Source organism: Cricetulus griseus (assembly GCF_003668045.3).
Source record: "Cricetulus griseus strain 17A/GY chromosome 1 unlocalized genomic scaffold, alternate assembly CriGri-PICRH-1.0 chr1_0, whole genome shotgun sequence".
Lineage (NCBI taxonomy): Eukaryota > Metazoa > Chordata > Mammalia > Rodentia > Cricetidae > Cricetulus > Cricetulus griseus.
Window position 1 is genome coordinate 155,696,509 of NW_023276806.1, and position 15,070 is coordinate 155,711,578.

At 39.8% G+C, this 15,070-nt stretch overlaps 1 protein-coding gene across 4 annotated transcripts in view; it reads right to left on the bottom strand.

Annotated features, from left to right (window-relative positions):
- Positions 1 to 368: 368 nt before the first annotated feature.
- Positions 369 to 15,070, bottom strand: part of LOC103160199 (SCY1-like protein 2) — a 59,444-nt gene continuing 44,742 nt past the window's right edge. For 2 of the 4 annotated variants that reach the window (XM_027392593.2, XM_027392594.2), the window contains exons 15-18: positions 7,502 to 7,568; positions 7,286 to 7,381; positions 3,338 to 3,457; positions 394 to 2,398 (exon numbers count right to left, since the gene is read on the bottom strand). In XM_027392593.2, the coding sequence (XP_027248394.1) occupies positions 1,754 to 2,398; positions 3,338 to 3,457; positions 7,286 to 7,381; positions 7,502 to 7,568 (928 nt within the window). In that variant the 3' untranslated portion in view covers positions 394 to 1,753. Of the gene's footprint in view, positions 2,399 to 3,337; positions 3,458 to 7,285; positions 7,382 to 7,501; positions 7,569 to 15,070 lie in introns of all 4 variants that reach the window. The other 2 variants (XM_035450807.1, XM_027392595.2) reach the window with 2 other exon arrangements.

The window sequence follows — 15,070 nt, forward strand, 5'->3', positions numbered from 1 at the left end:
GAATTACTGAATAAACAGTAGCTACTGAATCATTAACAAAGAAATGGTCTTAATACCAATTTTATTCCATATAAAACATTTCCCAGAAGAAATATTGTGTTTAAAACAAGTCAGGTGAAGTTTTGAATATTTGACAAATGCCTTTTTGCTTCTCGAGTGAATCCTTTGTATCCTCCCAGTTCTTTAGCAGGCATGCCACCCAAGTGCCAGGTGTAAGCACCAACTCGCATTTCTCTAAGTGTGCTTTCACTAAGAGGATGCTATCAGCACTGGCAATGGCATAACTCTATACACTGTCATCAAGTACTGCACAGTACGCACATCACGTGCATATGTGTATATGTTTTTTTTCAATGAACATTCAACCATTTAATAAACTTAGGATCAGCACACTAAACTTTATATGATTTATTTTAAATGATTGCTGGTTCCAGATAATTAAAAACCACAAACTATGGCAACAACTATAATACATACACAGTTTTAAAAGAGTTCTTTCTTTAGTTATCACATAACAGTGGAATATAATTTTTAAAAATACAAAGGACAGCTGTAGCATAAGGCTCTGTGGTAGAATCGGCAAATTAAAGACAAACATCAGAGACAGGTTCTGGAAAGTGAGGCGTGTCCTATTAGAATTGATTTCTTCTTTTCTAACAGTGACTGATTTACAGACACTAAAATGTCCAAACAAAACAAAATGTTTCTGGGACTCCTAGAAAAGAATTAAACTTCAATAGTAGTAACTAACAAGGCTGGACTACCATGGCAAGCTAACATTCAATCTGTTGGTACCAATGGCTCACTCATTTTTAGAGTTTATTACACTTGAAACAATATGGCAGAAATCTCAAGTTTACTCATTAAATATAGTTTAATTTTTTTTTTTTTTTTTTTTTTTTTTTACAAATCTCCTTTTGAAAATGTAATTCATTTATGCTGCAACTTCAGAAGTTTGAATTCAAACTCGCGTATGAAGGCAGTGGTCGAGAAAGCCGTATCCGGGTGCTTCGTCTGTTTGCTGTACAAGTCAGTACATGGCTCTCCTGTGATACAACAGGGAAAAGGTGATCCTAAATATATTCAAGTAAAGGCAGAAAATACATTGCTATTTGAGGCAGATCATGCTAAAATATAACTCACAATGATTAGTTTGCATTTAAGATGGTCAATAATGTTTTTAAATCAATAAAATTAATATAAGTTAAGATTTGCAGCATTTTTACTGTCTTTTGTACGAAGCGTAAGTTTCTTTGAAAAATAAGACTAGAAAAAGCAAACGACTCAATCCTCCTTCATGTTACCATCCACTGCTGTATAATTGCAAACCAATCAACCCAGCATCAAGATCCTTCACATTAAATGAAGACAAATGAATACAAAGGCAGTAGATAACAGGTGAGCTTCCAGTTACCATCAACTTAAGGTTTTTAATAACATGAAGATTTACAAGCCAAAATAAATATCTGATTTAAAAACTGCTATTCAAGATAACTCGGTTGTCCTTTTGTACTTTGAGACTAGTAAGGACTGGATCTTTAAAAACCTGAAGAGGCGTTTGTAAGAGAAAATCCTCAATGCTTTAAAAAATTCAACTGGCCAGGATCCACACAACTCCTGCACTGGCTGGCATGGAAGCAGGTGCTCTCTGTCTCTCCCAGAAGCAGTTTCTTCAAGCCAGCTGCACAGCGATGTAAACCTGCTTACCGAGGACTGAAAGTGCAGTGACCCTCCAAAGAGCAGCATGGGCACCTCACCCGAAAAGATCTTTCAAGTCATTGCTAGCTGAGCCGCTACTGGTCATAGTAGTGGGTGGCTGTGCAAAGTTCTGTGGGTTAAAGAAAGGATTACCCTGCATACCAAAGGCAGTCTGTCCTATTACATTCACCTGCGTGCCCATGGCTGCGTTGCCCAGGCCTGGGGACCCTGGAGGAGGTACAAATTGACTCAGCCACTGATTTGGTTTCTGTTGGGATAGCTGGTTCATGCTAACTTTGGGTTTCTGAGGGCCAAAGAGATTATTAAGGGCAGACATATCGGTTGGTCTCTGTTGAGCCTGCTTCACACCAGCAGAAGGAACACTCAAAGAACTGTAGTTTGACAGAGTGGGGGCTGCTCCCAGAGTCATCGTGGTCACTCCAGCTGTGCTTGTACCACTGAAGAAGTTCTGGTTTGGATTGACTGGCATGTTGAACCCGGAAGTCTGAAAGCCCATGTTGGCATTTAGACCATTTGTCAAATTTCTCTTTGTATTATCAATTGGTGTAGAGAACATCATGCTGAGGCCAGTGGAAGGAACAGACGTGAAGGTACTTGAAGCAGAAAGCTTGGGAGTGCTAACAGAAAGGCTGCTCAATGAGGTCATGTTGTCCATCAATGTGTCTGTCAAGTCCTTAGTCTGAAAAACAGGAGCAAGTACTTTACCTCCAAGAAATTCAAAGTACTTTACAATTAGTGAGCACTAGACAGACCACATGATAACCAGTGTGAGCACTGGGCAGACTACATGATAAAGTACAAATTATAGTTAAGCTGATGATCTACACTAAGTCAGTAAACTAGAGCCTATACATTAAATAATGACTACTACTTATTTTTGTAGTTTTTGTAGGCAAACACTGGCAATCAATTCGATGATAGTAATGGTAAATTTAAAGCACAATTAAGTGAAATGCTCCCAAGACAGAACTATCTTTTTATTATCATAAACGGGATATTTTATATTTTTTATTTTGAATTTCATCACAATTTTTAGGAATTTTTTCTATTCTACAAGTACCTAACAGTTACTCTCTATTTTGGCCCTTAGCCAGAAACATTATTGCCTCTGAGGAAGAACTGTGGTGACTAAAACTAGTGAGAACAGTATTAAGTTGGAACACTTCTGAGCTACACCAGTGAGTGTAAACTCTGCAAGCAGGACCCATTCCCCAGGGCAGTGCCAGCATCTGAAACGATGCCCAGAACATAGAGGGAATCCATGTGGTCAGGCAATATAGGTGCCTCTTCTTAACCTGAGCTACAAGCCAGTTAGATGGAAAAGCCAGGAACAGGCAGCTTCTTCTAGCGGAGAAACACAAGGATATGAACAAAATATTCCTGATAATGGCACTATTAATCTACATCTTTTCTTACAAACCTGCTCACCCCATTTCCTCTTTGGTGACAGCACTGAGACAAAGCAATGAATATGGAGCAGGTTACTCAGGAGTTGCTGTAATGCCTAAGTCACACAATTTATCATATTATCCTTTAAACACATCCCTACACACATTAGTTGTTTACCACTCTGTTCCTTACTCCTAAGCATGCTTGAAAGTACGCCAAAGAAACGCACCTGTTTGATGGGCACAATGGGAGTGTGGGGCTGGGGCTTGAGAGGCTGCTGGCTTTTCAGCTTCTGTGCCTGCTCCTGTTCTTTTGCTAATTTCTGTTTTTCTTCAAGTGTAAGTGATGCCTTCAAACAAAGCAAAACAAAATTCAACCACAACTTTATACTCCAGCTGTAGGTGTGTGCATCACAGCACATTGAGCAATGCTTACTACTTCAGTAGAAAGCAAGCAATCCAGTGTTGGTGACCTCAGGTGGAAACTCACAGATCTGCTACAATGCTTCTGGTGTAAAAGAAAGTTCTTTACAATTACCTGTTTCTTTATGAGTAACTGATTTCATTCTTGTTCAACTTGAAATCTTAGTGGAAAAAGCTCATGAGCCAGGTCTAGTGGCACAGACTGGTAACCCAGATTATATGAAAGACTGAAGCAAAAGGACCAGTCAGAACACCTTACAGAGAATGTCTCACAACACAACCAAAAAGGAAAAGCTAGAGCACTCAGTGTGGTAGCACACGCCTTTAATCCCAGCCCTTGGGAGGCAGGTGGATCTCTGTGAGTTCAAGGCCAGCCTGGTCTACAGGTGTTCCAGGACAGCCATCCCGTCTCAAGCAAACAAAAAAAGAGAAGAAAGAGGAGCCAGGGGGCTGGCTAATGGGTAAAGCAGTCGGAAGACTTCCAGCTGATAAACACCTTCAGCAAAGTGGCAGGATACAAGATTAACTCAAAAAAACTCAGTAGCCCTACTATATATAAAGGGGCTGAGAAAGAAATCAGAGAAACATCACCTTTTACAATAGCCACAAACAAAATAAAATATCTTGAGGTAACTAACCAAATAGGTAAAAGACCAGTATAAAAAGAACTCTGAATCATGAAAGAAAGAAATTAAAGAAGATACCAGAAAATGGAAAGCTCTCCGATGCTCTTGGATAGGTAGGATCAACATAGTAAAAATGGCAATTTTACCAAAAGCCATCTACATATTCAATGCAATCCCTATCAAAATCCCAACACAATTCTTGACAGACTCTGAAAGAACAATACTCAATTTTATATGTGAAAACAAAAGACACAGGATAGCAAAAGCAATCCTGTACAATAAAGGAACTTCTGGAGGCATCACCATTCCTGACTTCAAGGTCTACTATATAGCCATACTCCTGAAAACAGCTTGGTATTGGCACAGAAACAGAATGGTAGACAAATGGAATTGAATTGAAGACCCTGATAGTAACCAACACACCTATGTACACCTGATCTTTGACAAAGAAGCTAAAACTAAACAATAGAAAATAAAAAGCATCTTCAATAAATGGTGCTGGCATAACTGGATCCTGACATGTAGAAGAAGACTGCAGATAGATCCATGTCTATCGCCATACACAGACTCAAGTCCAAATGGATCAAAGACTTCAACATAAATCCAGCCACACTGAACCTATTAGAAAAGAAAATGGGAGCTACCCTTGAACAAATTGACACAGGAGACCACTTCCTGAACATAACGCCAGTAGCACAAACACTGAGATCAACAATTAATAAATGGGACCGCCTAAAGCTGAGAAGCTTCTGTAAGGTAAAGAACACAGTCAACAAGACAAAATGGCAGCACACAGACTGGGAAAAGATATTCACCAACCCAACATCTAACAGGGGGATGATTTCCAAAACATACAAAGAACTCAAGGAGCTAGACTCCAAAACACCAAATAATCCAATTAAAAAGTGGGGTACAGAACTAAATAGACAATTCTCAACAGAGGAATCTAAAATGGCTGCAAGACACATAAGAAAGTACTCAACATCCTTAGCTAGCCATCAGGGAAATACAAATCAAAACACTCTTAGGTGCCATCTTGCTCCTGTCAGAATGGCTAAAATCAAAAACACCAATGACAGTTTATGCTGGAGAGGATGTGGAGAAAGAGAAACGCTTCTCCATTGCTGGTGGGAGTGCCAGCTCCTATAGCCACTTTGGAAATCAATATGGTGGTTTCTCTGGAAAATGGGAGCCAGCTACCTCAAAATCCAGCAATTCCAGTCTTAGGCAAATACCCAAAGGATGCACATTCATACATTAAGGACATCTGTTCAACTATGTTCATAGCAGCATTATTTGTAATAGTCAGAACCTGGAAGCAACCTAGATGCCATTCAACTGAAGAATGAACACAAAAAATGTGGTACATTTAAACAATGGAGTACTGCTCAGCAGAAAAAATAAAAATGGAATCTTGAAATTCAGAGGCAAATGGATGGAACTAGCAGAAACCATCCAGAGTGAGGTAACCCAGTCACAAAAAGACAAACATGGTATTTAATCACTCATATATGGCTATTAGACAGAGACAAAAGGATTACCAGCTACAATCCACACCTCCAGAGAAGCTAGGAAACAAGGAAGACCCTAAGACAGACATACATGGTCCTCCAGTGAAGCAGAAAGGGACAAGAGCCCCTGAACAAATGGGGAGCATGGGGGAAGGGAGAAGGGAGGTAGGAGAAAGGGGGGGGAGAACATGAGGGATCAAGAAGATTGAGTGGGGAAAGGAACAGAAGAGAGCAAGAAGAGACACATCAATAGAGCGAGCCACTGTAGGTTTAAAGAGAAATCTGGCACTAGGGAATTGTACAGAGACCCACAAAGATGACCCCAGCTAGGAATCTAAGCAATAGTTTAGAGGTTACCTTAAATGCCCTTCTCCTATAATAAGAATGATGACTACCTTAAATCCCATCCTAGAGCCTTCATCCAATAGCTGATGGAAGCAGAAGCAGACACCCACAGCTAAACACTGAGCTGAACTCTGGAATCCAGTTGCAGAGAGGGAGAAGTGATGAGCAAAGGGGTCAAGACCAGACTGGAGAAACCCTCAGAAACAGCTGAACTGAGTAAGTGGGAACTCATGGACCCTAGTCTGACTGCTGGGGAACCAACATAAAACCAAACCAGGCCACCTGAACATGGGTGTCAGCTAGGAGCACTGGACAGTCTATGGAGCCTCTGGCAGTGGAACCAAGATGTATCCCTAGTGCACAAATGGATTTCAGGAGCCCATTTCCCATGGCGGATACTCTTAGCCTAGATACACAGGGGATGGCCTAAACCCTACCTCAAGTGACATGGACAGATTTTGATGATCCCTCATGGACCGTATCATCCTCTCTGGGGAGTAGATGGAGGATGGAATGGGGGTGGTCTGTGGGGAGCATGGGAGGATGGGAGGAAGAGGGAACTGGGATTGATATGTAAAATAAGACTGTTTCTAATTAAAATAAAATTTATTTAAAAAAAACTTGAATGAATATCTGAAGGTCATAAAATTAAGGTATATCACGTAAAAAAAACAAAGAAAGGCACGGCTGCTGGGCTAACAAAGAATGGGCTTGCATTCACTCTGACAGGAATGTAGTCAGAGATGATTTCATACTGAAAAGCTGCGGCTGGAAAGATGGCTTGGTGGCTAGAAGGGGACACCTGCTCTTCAGGGGACCTGAGTCAGCTCCCCACATCTCTATCAGGCAGCTCCCAGTTCCCTGTAACTCCAACACTGGAGGATCCAATAGCCTCTCCTGGCCTCAGTGAACACCTGCATTCATTTGTACAACCCCCCCCAGACACCACAAATACATTTTTAAAAAGTAGAAAAACTTTAATTATTGATAAGCAGTAATTGAGGAGAAGCAGACAGGCAGCATAACTATAAGTGATGGCACCACCCAAGCAGAGACAAGCGATCAAGGCAAGACACCGTGCGTGCGTGCGTGCGTGCGTGCGTGCGTGGTAACAAAGGAACCCAAAATAGCATATACACACTCCTTCCCAACACACTTCACAAAGAGTTAGACTATTCCTTGTTAAGAGGTCACACAGTATTTCCCAGGAAATACATGTGGTTTATAGGAAATCTCACAATAGAAACGCTTTGTTTAAAGTAGAGAAACTTACTCTTTTCTGTTTATTCTGCAGCCCATCTTCTTTATTTTCTGATTCACCACCAGTTAGAAGGTCTGCTCCAATGTTGTTAAAGACCTTGTCAATCTGCTGAAATACAAGTCCGACAAAGATACCCCAATATAATTGTCATTTTGTTCCTAAAAGACTAAGGACTCTTAAGTGAGGCACACTCTCAAACATTTTCTGTAAAAATGAATGTCATCTTACCTGACTTCCAGCATGTGCAACGTTTGTCTCCTCGGGAGCACTCATTTGATTTCCTATGTCCAAAGACCTACAAGATGGACAGAATTATGGAAAGGTAGTTAAAACAAACAAACATCAACTTCATTCCTTAGCTCAGATTTCCCTACTATTTCCCCACATTATTTTACCCAAATAATAATAAAAATGATGATGATAACATCTGGGGCCATGAAAGTCTGGTGACAACTCCAGAACCCATGTAAAACAGTCAGCTGTGGTGGCATGCGTCCGTAAATCTAGCAATTCTGCTAGGCATTGGGCAAAGATTACAGAATTGACTGGAAGGTCAGGGCCAGCTAGTCTGTAGTACACACAGCAGAAACAGATCTGACTCAACACTGTGGAAGGAGAGAGCTACCTCCTAAAAGCTGTCTGATGGGGGAAAGTCATTCTGTATGCTATGAATATATATTTCTCTTATTGGTTTAATAAAATACTGATTGGCCAGTAGCCAAGCAGAAAGTATAGGCAGGGCTACCAGATGAGGAGAATTCTGGTAGGAGGAGGGGAACGAGAGTCAGAAACAGACAGACAGACAGACAGACAGACAGACAGACAGACAGACAGACAGACAGACAGACAGACAGAGAAGCACTCTTGAAGAAGACACCATATAGCAGCAGAAGGAGTAACATGCCGGCGAAGCATTACGAGTAAGCCACAACATCGTGGCAATACATAGTTTAATACAAATGGGTTAATAATTAAGAGAGAGCTAGCCAGTTTATAAGTAATATAAGCCTCAGTGTGTTTATTTGGGACTGAAGGGCAGCAGGACCAGGCTGAACTCCATCTACAAATGGTGCCCCAAGGTGGGGCAAGAAGTTCCACATGAAACCTGACAAAAGCTTAAAAAGGGATTCTGAGAACAAAAGCATGGCTTCTTGGTAGCATCATTTTCTTGAGTGGCCTCTGTTTGCTAGAGGCAAACTTTAAGAATAGCTTCCTGACTCAGTTTTAGTGGCAAAAACCACAAGGCATTTTTTAGGTTTTTGTTTGTTTTCTAGGATTTATTATGTATATGGTGCTCTATCTGCATGTATACCTGCACACCAGAAGAGGGCATCAGATTCCATTATAGATGGTTGTGAGCCAAGATGTGGTTGCTGGGAATTAACTCAGGTTCTCAGGAAGAACAGTTAATGTTCTTAACCACTGAGTCATCTCTCCAGGCCCCACAAGGCTCTTTTAAGAGGCCCTAGAGCTACCAAATAATTAAAGGGTGTTTGTGAGCAGCAGGCAGCATGCTTCTTGGTGGTGACATGGACCTAGAAACTCCACAGTGCTGTGATAATAAGCATGGCTCCCACAGCCATGATGCTAGTCTCTCAGAAAGCCAAGGAATAGGCCAGGCCAGCCGCTGCTTTAATTTTAGTCATGCTGTTTAGTCATGTGGTCAGAAAAAGAGAGATATACAGTAAAGAAAAATTCAGAGGAACAAATCCTCTAAATTATTTACAGTGTGTTTTAAAATATATGTAGGCTTGGGAGAGAAAAAAAAAAAAACTAGCTGGGTGTGGTGGTACTCGCCTTTAATCCCATCGCTTTAGAGGCAGAGGCCAGCAGATCTCTATAATTTCAAGGCCAGCCTCGTTTACAGAGCAAGTTCCAAGACAACCAAAGATACACAGAGAAACGCTGTCACAAAAACGCCAAAAAGTAAAAGAAACAGAGTAGTTTAAAAGAAAGAAACAAAAAAGTCATGTAAAGATGGAAAATCACAGAGTCTAAATACTGATGCTATTGTGTTGTCTTTGAATTGTTGCTGAGGAAGGAGCAACAGCTGCTAAAAGACATTTGATTATAAATGCTGCCGGATTAATCCAACCTATATATTTTGAAAATGCCTTGACTTCAAAATTTAAGTCTAAAAACATGTTACTTTGGAGAAGAAGTTCTGCTTTTGTTTCCACAGAAGATAAAAAGCTGTGGATTCCTTCCAAATTAATATGGTTTGATCAAGCAAGACCTCTTGAAGCAGTAGCCCAGGTGATCCAACAACCAAAGCAACTGAGATGATGCAGCCCCACAGACTACTTAACTACAGCCAGGATTTGTTCATGATTCTAGTTTTCCCAGATCTCCTTGGGATTGATAGAGCCCACAAACAGCAGGAAGCAGTTTGGAGAGAACTACGCCCAAATTCCCAAATATTGTTTATAAATGCTTGTTTTCATTTAAACAGGGTTAGTTATAAATGGCTAATGATCACAGCCAATCACTTACTAAAGAAAAAAGGGATTATGATATAGAAATGAATACTTTGCATTGGTATGGATTTTGGTTTATTGTTATTTAAGGTCAATTTTGTTATATGTATATTTCTACTCTTGTTTAGGTATTGTGTTTACACAGCTCTTTTAAAATTTGTAATGTACTCTGCCCCACCTTCCTCTGCCCTGCTTAGAGACACCTGAGGCCTGGGACTGGGGGCTGCTGCGGGTCCCATCTCTTTGGGATTCAGCCCACACAGAGTCTGCTGGGTCCTGATACGTTCCACGGGAATAGGTGAGCTTGGGCCTATTTCTGGTCCACCTTCCTCTGCCCTGCTCTGAGACACCTGAGGCCTGGGGACTATTCACAGAGGATCCCATCCCAGCGGGATCCAGTCTACCCAGACACTGCTAAGGCCCTGGTACCAGTCCTGCCTCCATCCACAAGTAGATGAGACACAGAGTATTGGACCTATTTGTATCCACTGGAAGGGAACCTTGGTCCAGGACCCACCAGGAGAAGAGACTCCTATACCTACCGGAAGAAGGGATGTTAAGAAGGCAATATAAAAAGAACACATTCAAAAACAGAAAAAACAATATGACATCACCAGAGTCTAGGGACTCTACACCAGCATGAATATCACAAAGCAGATGAAGCAGAAGAGAATGACACTAAAAACAACTTTATGAAGATGAGAGAGATCCTCAAAGAGGAAATGAGAAAATCCCTGAAAAAAATGGAAGAAAAAATGAACCAAAAACTACAAGAAATCAACACATCTCTTAAGGAAACAGTTCAAGACCTAAAAACTGATATAGAGACAATAAAGAAAGCAACAATCTGAGGGAATCCTGGAAATACAAAACCTGGGTAAATGATTAGGAACTACAGATGCAAGCATAAACAACACAATACAAGAGATGGAAGAGAGAATCTCAGATGCTGAAGATACTCTAGGAGAAATAGACTCATCGAAAAAAGAAAATCTTAAGTCCAACAAATCCCTAACATATAATATCCAGGAAATGTGGGACCACCATGAAAACACCTAACCTAAGAATAACAGGAAAAGAAAAAGGTTATGAAAAACCAAACTCAAAATTGCAGAAAACACATTCAACAAAATCATAGAAGAAAACTTCCACAACCTACAGAAGGACATGCCTATGAAAGTACAAGAAGGCAACAGAACACCAAATAGAGTGGACCAAAAAAAAAGGTCTCGTCGCCACCAAACATACAGAATAAACAGAAAATATTAAGAGCAGCAAAGGAAAAAGACGGAGTAATATATAAAGACAAACCTATCAGAATTATACCTGACTCCTCCATGGAAACTCTGAAAGCCAGAAGGTCCTGAAAAGAAGTCCTACAAACACTAAGAGACCATGGACGACAGCCCAGCAAAGCTTTAAATCACTATAGATGAAGAAAACAAGATATTACATGACAAAACCAGATTTAAACAATACATATCCACCAATCCAGCCCTACAGAAAGTTCTGGGAAAAAAAAAAAACTCCAACCAAAGGAAGTTAACTACAAAAAAAAAAAAAAAAAAAAAAAAAAAAAAAACCATAGGCAATAGATAATCCCACTTTACCAACAGCCAATAGAAAAATAGGGTGGAAATCCACACACATTTCCACCACCACCACCACCACCAAATCCAAAACAAACAAGAATGAACAATCAATGGTTATTAATATCCCTCAACATTAATGGTCTTAACTTGCCTATAAAAAGACAAAGGCAAGCAGAATGAATATGAAGACAGAATCCATCCTCCTGCTGCATACAAGAACTCACCTCAACCTCAAAGACAGACAGTACCTCAGAGTAAAGGGTTCGAAAAAGATTTTACAAACAAATGGACCCAAGAAACAAACGGGAATAGCAATCCTAATATCTAATAAATTAGACTTAAAACTAAAATCAAGAGATGAAGGGGGTCACTTCCTACTCATCACAGGAGAAATCCATCAAGATAAAGTCTCAATTCTGAACATCTATGCCCCAAATACAAAGGCATCCATGTTCTTAAAAGAAACATCACTAAAACTCAAATCACACATAAAACCTCACACACTTACAGTGGGAAACTTCAACACCTCCCTCTCACCACTACACAGGAACACCAGACAGAAACTTAACACAGAAACAAAGAAACTGATAGAAGTTATGGCCCTTTTGGGTTTAACAAACATTTATAGAACATTCCATCCAAATACAAGAGAATATACCTTCTTCTCAGTGCCATATGGAACCCTCTAAAATCGACCACATACTTGGCAACATAGCAAACCTCAACAGGCACAAAAAATTAAAATAACCCCCTGTATCTTATCAGACCACCATGCTTTAAAGTTAGAATTAAACAACAAAACAAATTGCAGAAAACCTACAAACTCATGGAAATTGCATTATTTCTGAGTCAAGGAAGAAATAAAGAAATTAATGATTTTCTAGAATTCAATGAGAATGAGGACACAACATACCCAACCTCTTAGGACATTTTGAAAGCAGTGATAAGAGGAAACTTCATAGCACTAAGTGCCCACATGAAGAAACTGGAGAATACTCACACTAGAGAATTAACAGCACAACTTAATGATCTAGAACACAAAGAAGCCAATGAACCCCATAGGCGTTGACACACCAGGAAATAATGAAATTGAGGGTTGAAATCAACAAAGTAGAAACTAGGAAAACAATACAATGAATCAATGTAATGAACAGTTGGCTCTTCAAGAAAAATCAACAAGATAGACAAACCATTATCCAAATTTAACAAATGGCAGAGAGTAAACATGCAAATTAATAAAATCAGAAATCAACAGGGGGACATACAACAGACACTGAGGAAATCCAGAGCATCATCAGGTCATACTTTGAAAACCTGTACTCCTCAAAATTCAAACATCTAAAGGAAATGGACAATTTTCTGGATAGATAGTACTTTCCAAAATTAAATGAAGAACAGATAAGCAATTTAAACAAACCTATAACCCCTAGTGAAATAGAAGCAGTCATCAAAACTCTACTAACCAAAAAAAGCCCAGGGCCAGATGGTTTCAGTGCAGAATTCTACCAGAAATTCAAAGGACAGCTAATACCAATTCTCCTCAAAGTATTCCTCAAATAGCAGAAGGGTCATTGCCAAACTCATTCTACGAGGCTTCAATAACCTTGGTACCCAAGCCACAAAAAGACACAACTAAGAAAGAGGACTACAGACCAATATCCCTCATGAACATTAATGTAAAAATACTCAATAATTAACACTGGCAAATCGAGTCCAAGAACACATGAGAGAAATCATCTACCATGATCAAGTAGGCTTCATCCCAGGGAGGCAAGGATGGTTCAACATACAAAAATCCATCAATATAACCCACCATATAAACAGACCGAGAAAGAAAAACCACATGATCGTCTCATTAGATGCTGAAAAAGTCTTTGACAAAATTCAACATCCCTTCATGATAAAGGTCTTGGAGAGATCAGGAATAACAGAAACATACCTTAACATAATACAACCAATATACAACAAGCCAACAGCCAACACCAAACTAAATGGACAGAAATTCAAAGAGATTCCTTTAAAATCAGGGACAAGAAAAGGCTGTCCACTCTCTCCATATCTCTTCAATACTGTCCTTGAAGTTCTAGCTAGAGCAATAAGACAACAAAATAAGATCAAGGGGATACAAATTGGAAAGGAAGAAGTCAAGCTTTCACTGTATGCAGATTATATGCTAGTCTACATAGTGACCTGAAAAACTCTACCAGGGAACTCCTACAGCTGATAAACACCTTCAGCAAGGTAGCAGGATACAAAATTAACACAAAAAAATCTGTAGCGCTACTGTATACAGATGATAAACCCAATGAGAAAGAAATCATGGAAGCATCACCTTTCACAATATCCACAAGCAACATAAAATATCTGGGGGAAACACTAACCAAAAAAGTGAAAGACCTGTACAATAAGAACTTTGAGACTTTAAAGAAAGAAATTAAAGAAGATACCAGAAAATGGAAAGATCTCCCATGCTCTTGGATAGGTAGAATTAACATAGTAAAAATGGCAATCCTACCAAAAGCAATCTACAGATTCAACGCTATCCCTATCAAAATCCCAGCACAATTCTTGACAGAACTTGAAAGAACAATTCTCAACTTCATATGGAAAAACAAAAGACCAAAGATAGCCAAACAACCCTGTACAAATAAGGGAACTTTTGGAGGCATCACCATCCCTGACTTCAAACTCTACTATAGAGCTATAGTCCTGAAAACAGCTTAGTATTGGCACAAATATAGACAAGTGGACCAATGGAATCGAACTGAAAACCCTGATATTAACCCACACACATACTTGATTTTTGACAAAGAAACTAAAATTACACAATGGAAAACAGAAAGCATCCTCAACAAATGGTACTGGAATAACTGTATGCTAGCATGTAGAAGACTGCAGATAGATCCATGTCTATCGCCATGCACAAAACTTAAGTCCAAATGGATCAAAGACCTCAACATAAATCCAGCCACACTGAACCTATTAGAAGAGAAGATAGATGGTACCCTTGAACAAATTGGTACAGTAGACAGCTTCCTGAACATAACACCAATGACACAGACACTGAAATCAATTAATAAATGGGACCTCCTGAAACTGAGAGGCTTTTATAAGGCAAAGAACACAGTCAACAAGACAAATAGCAGCCCACAGAATGGGAAAAAGATCTTCACCAACCCAACATCTGACAGAGGGCTGACTTCCAAAATATACAAAGAACTCAAGAAGCTAGTTTCCAAAACACCAACTCATTCAATTAAAAAGTGGGGTACAGAACTAAATAGACAATTCTCAATAGAAGAATCTAAAATGGCTGAAAGACACATAGGGAAGTGTTCAACATCCTTAGCCATCAGGGAAATGCAAATCAAAACAACTCTGAGATACCACCTCACACCTGTCAGAATGGCTACAATCAACACCAATGACAGCTTATGCTGGAGAAAGGGAAACACTTCTCCGTTGCTGGTGGGAGTGCCAGCTCACATAGCCGCTTTGGAAATCAGTATGATGTCTCCTCTGGAAAATGGGAGCCAGTCTAACTAAAGATCCAACAATTCCACTCTTTGGCATATAACCAAAAGAAGTACATTCATACAACAAGGACGTCTGTTCAACTATGTTCATAGCAGCATTATTTGTAATAGCCAGAACCTGGAAGCAACCTAGATGCTCCTCAACTCAGGAATGGATGGAGAAAATGTGGTACATTTACACAATGAAATACT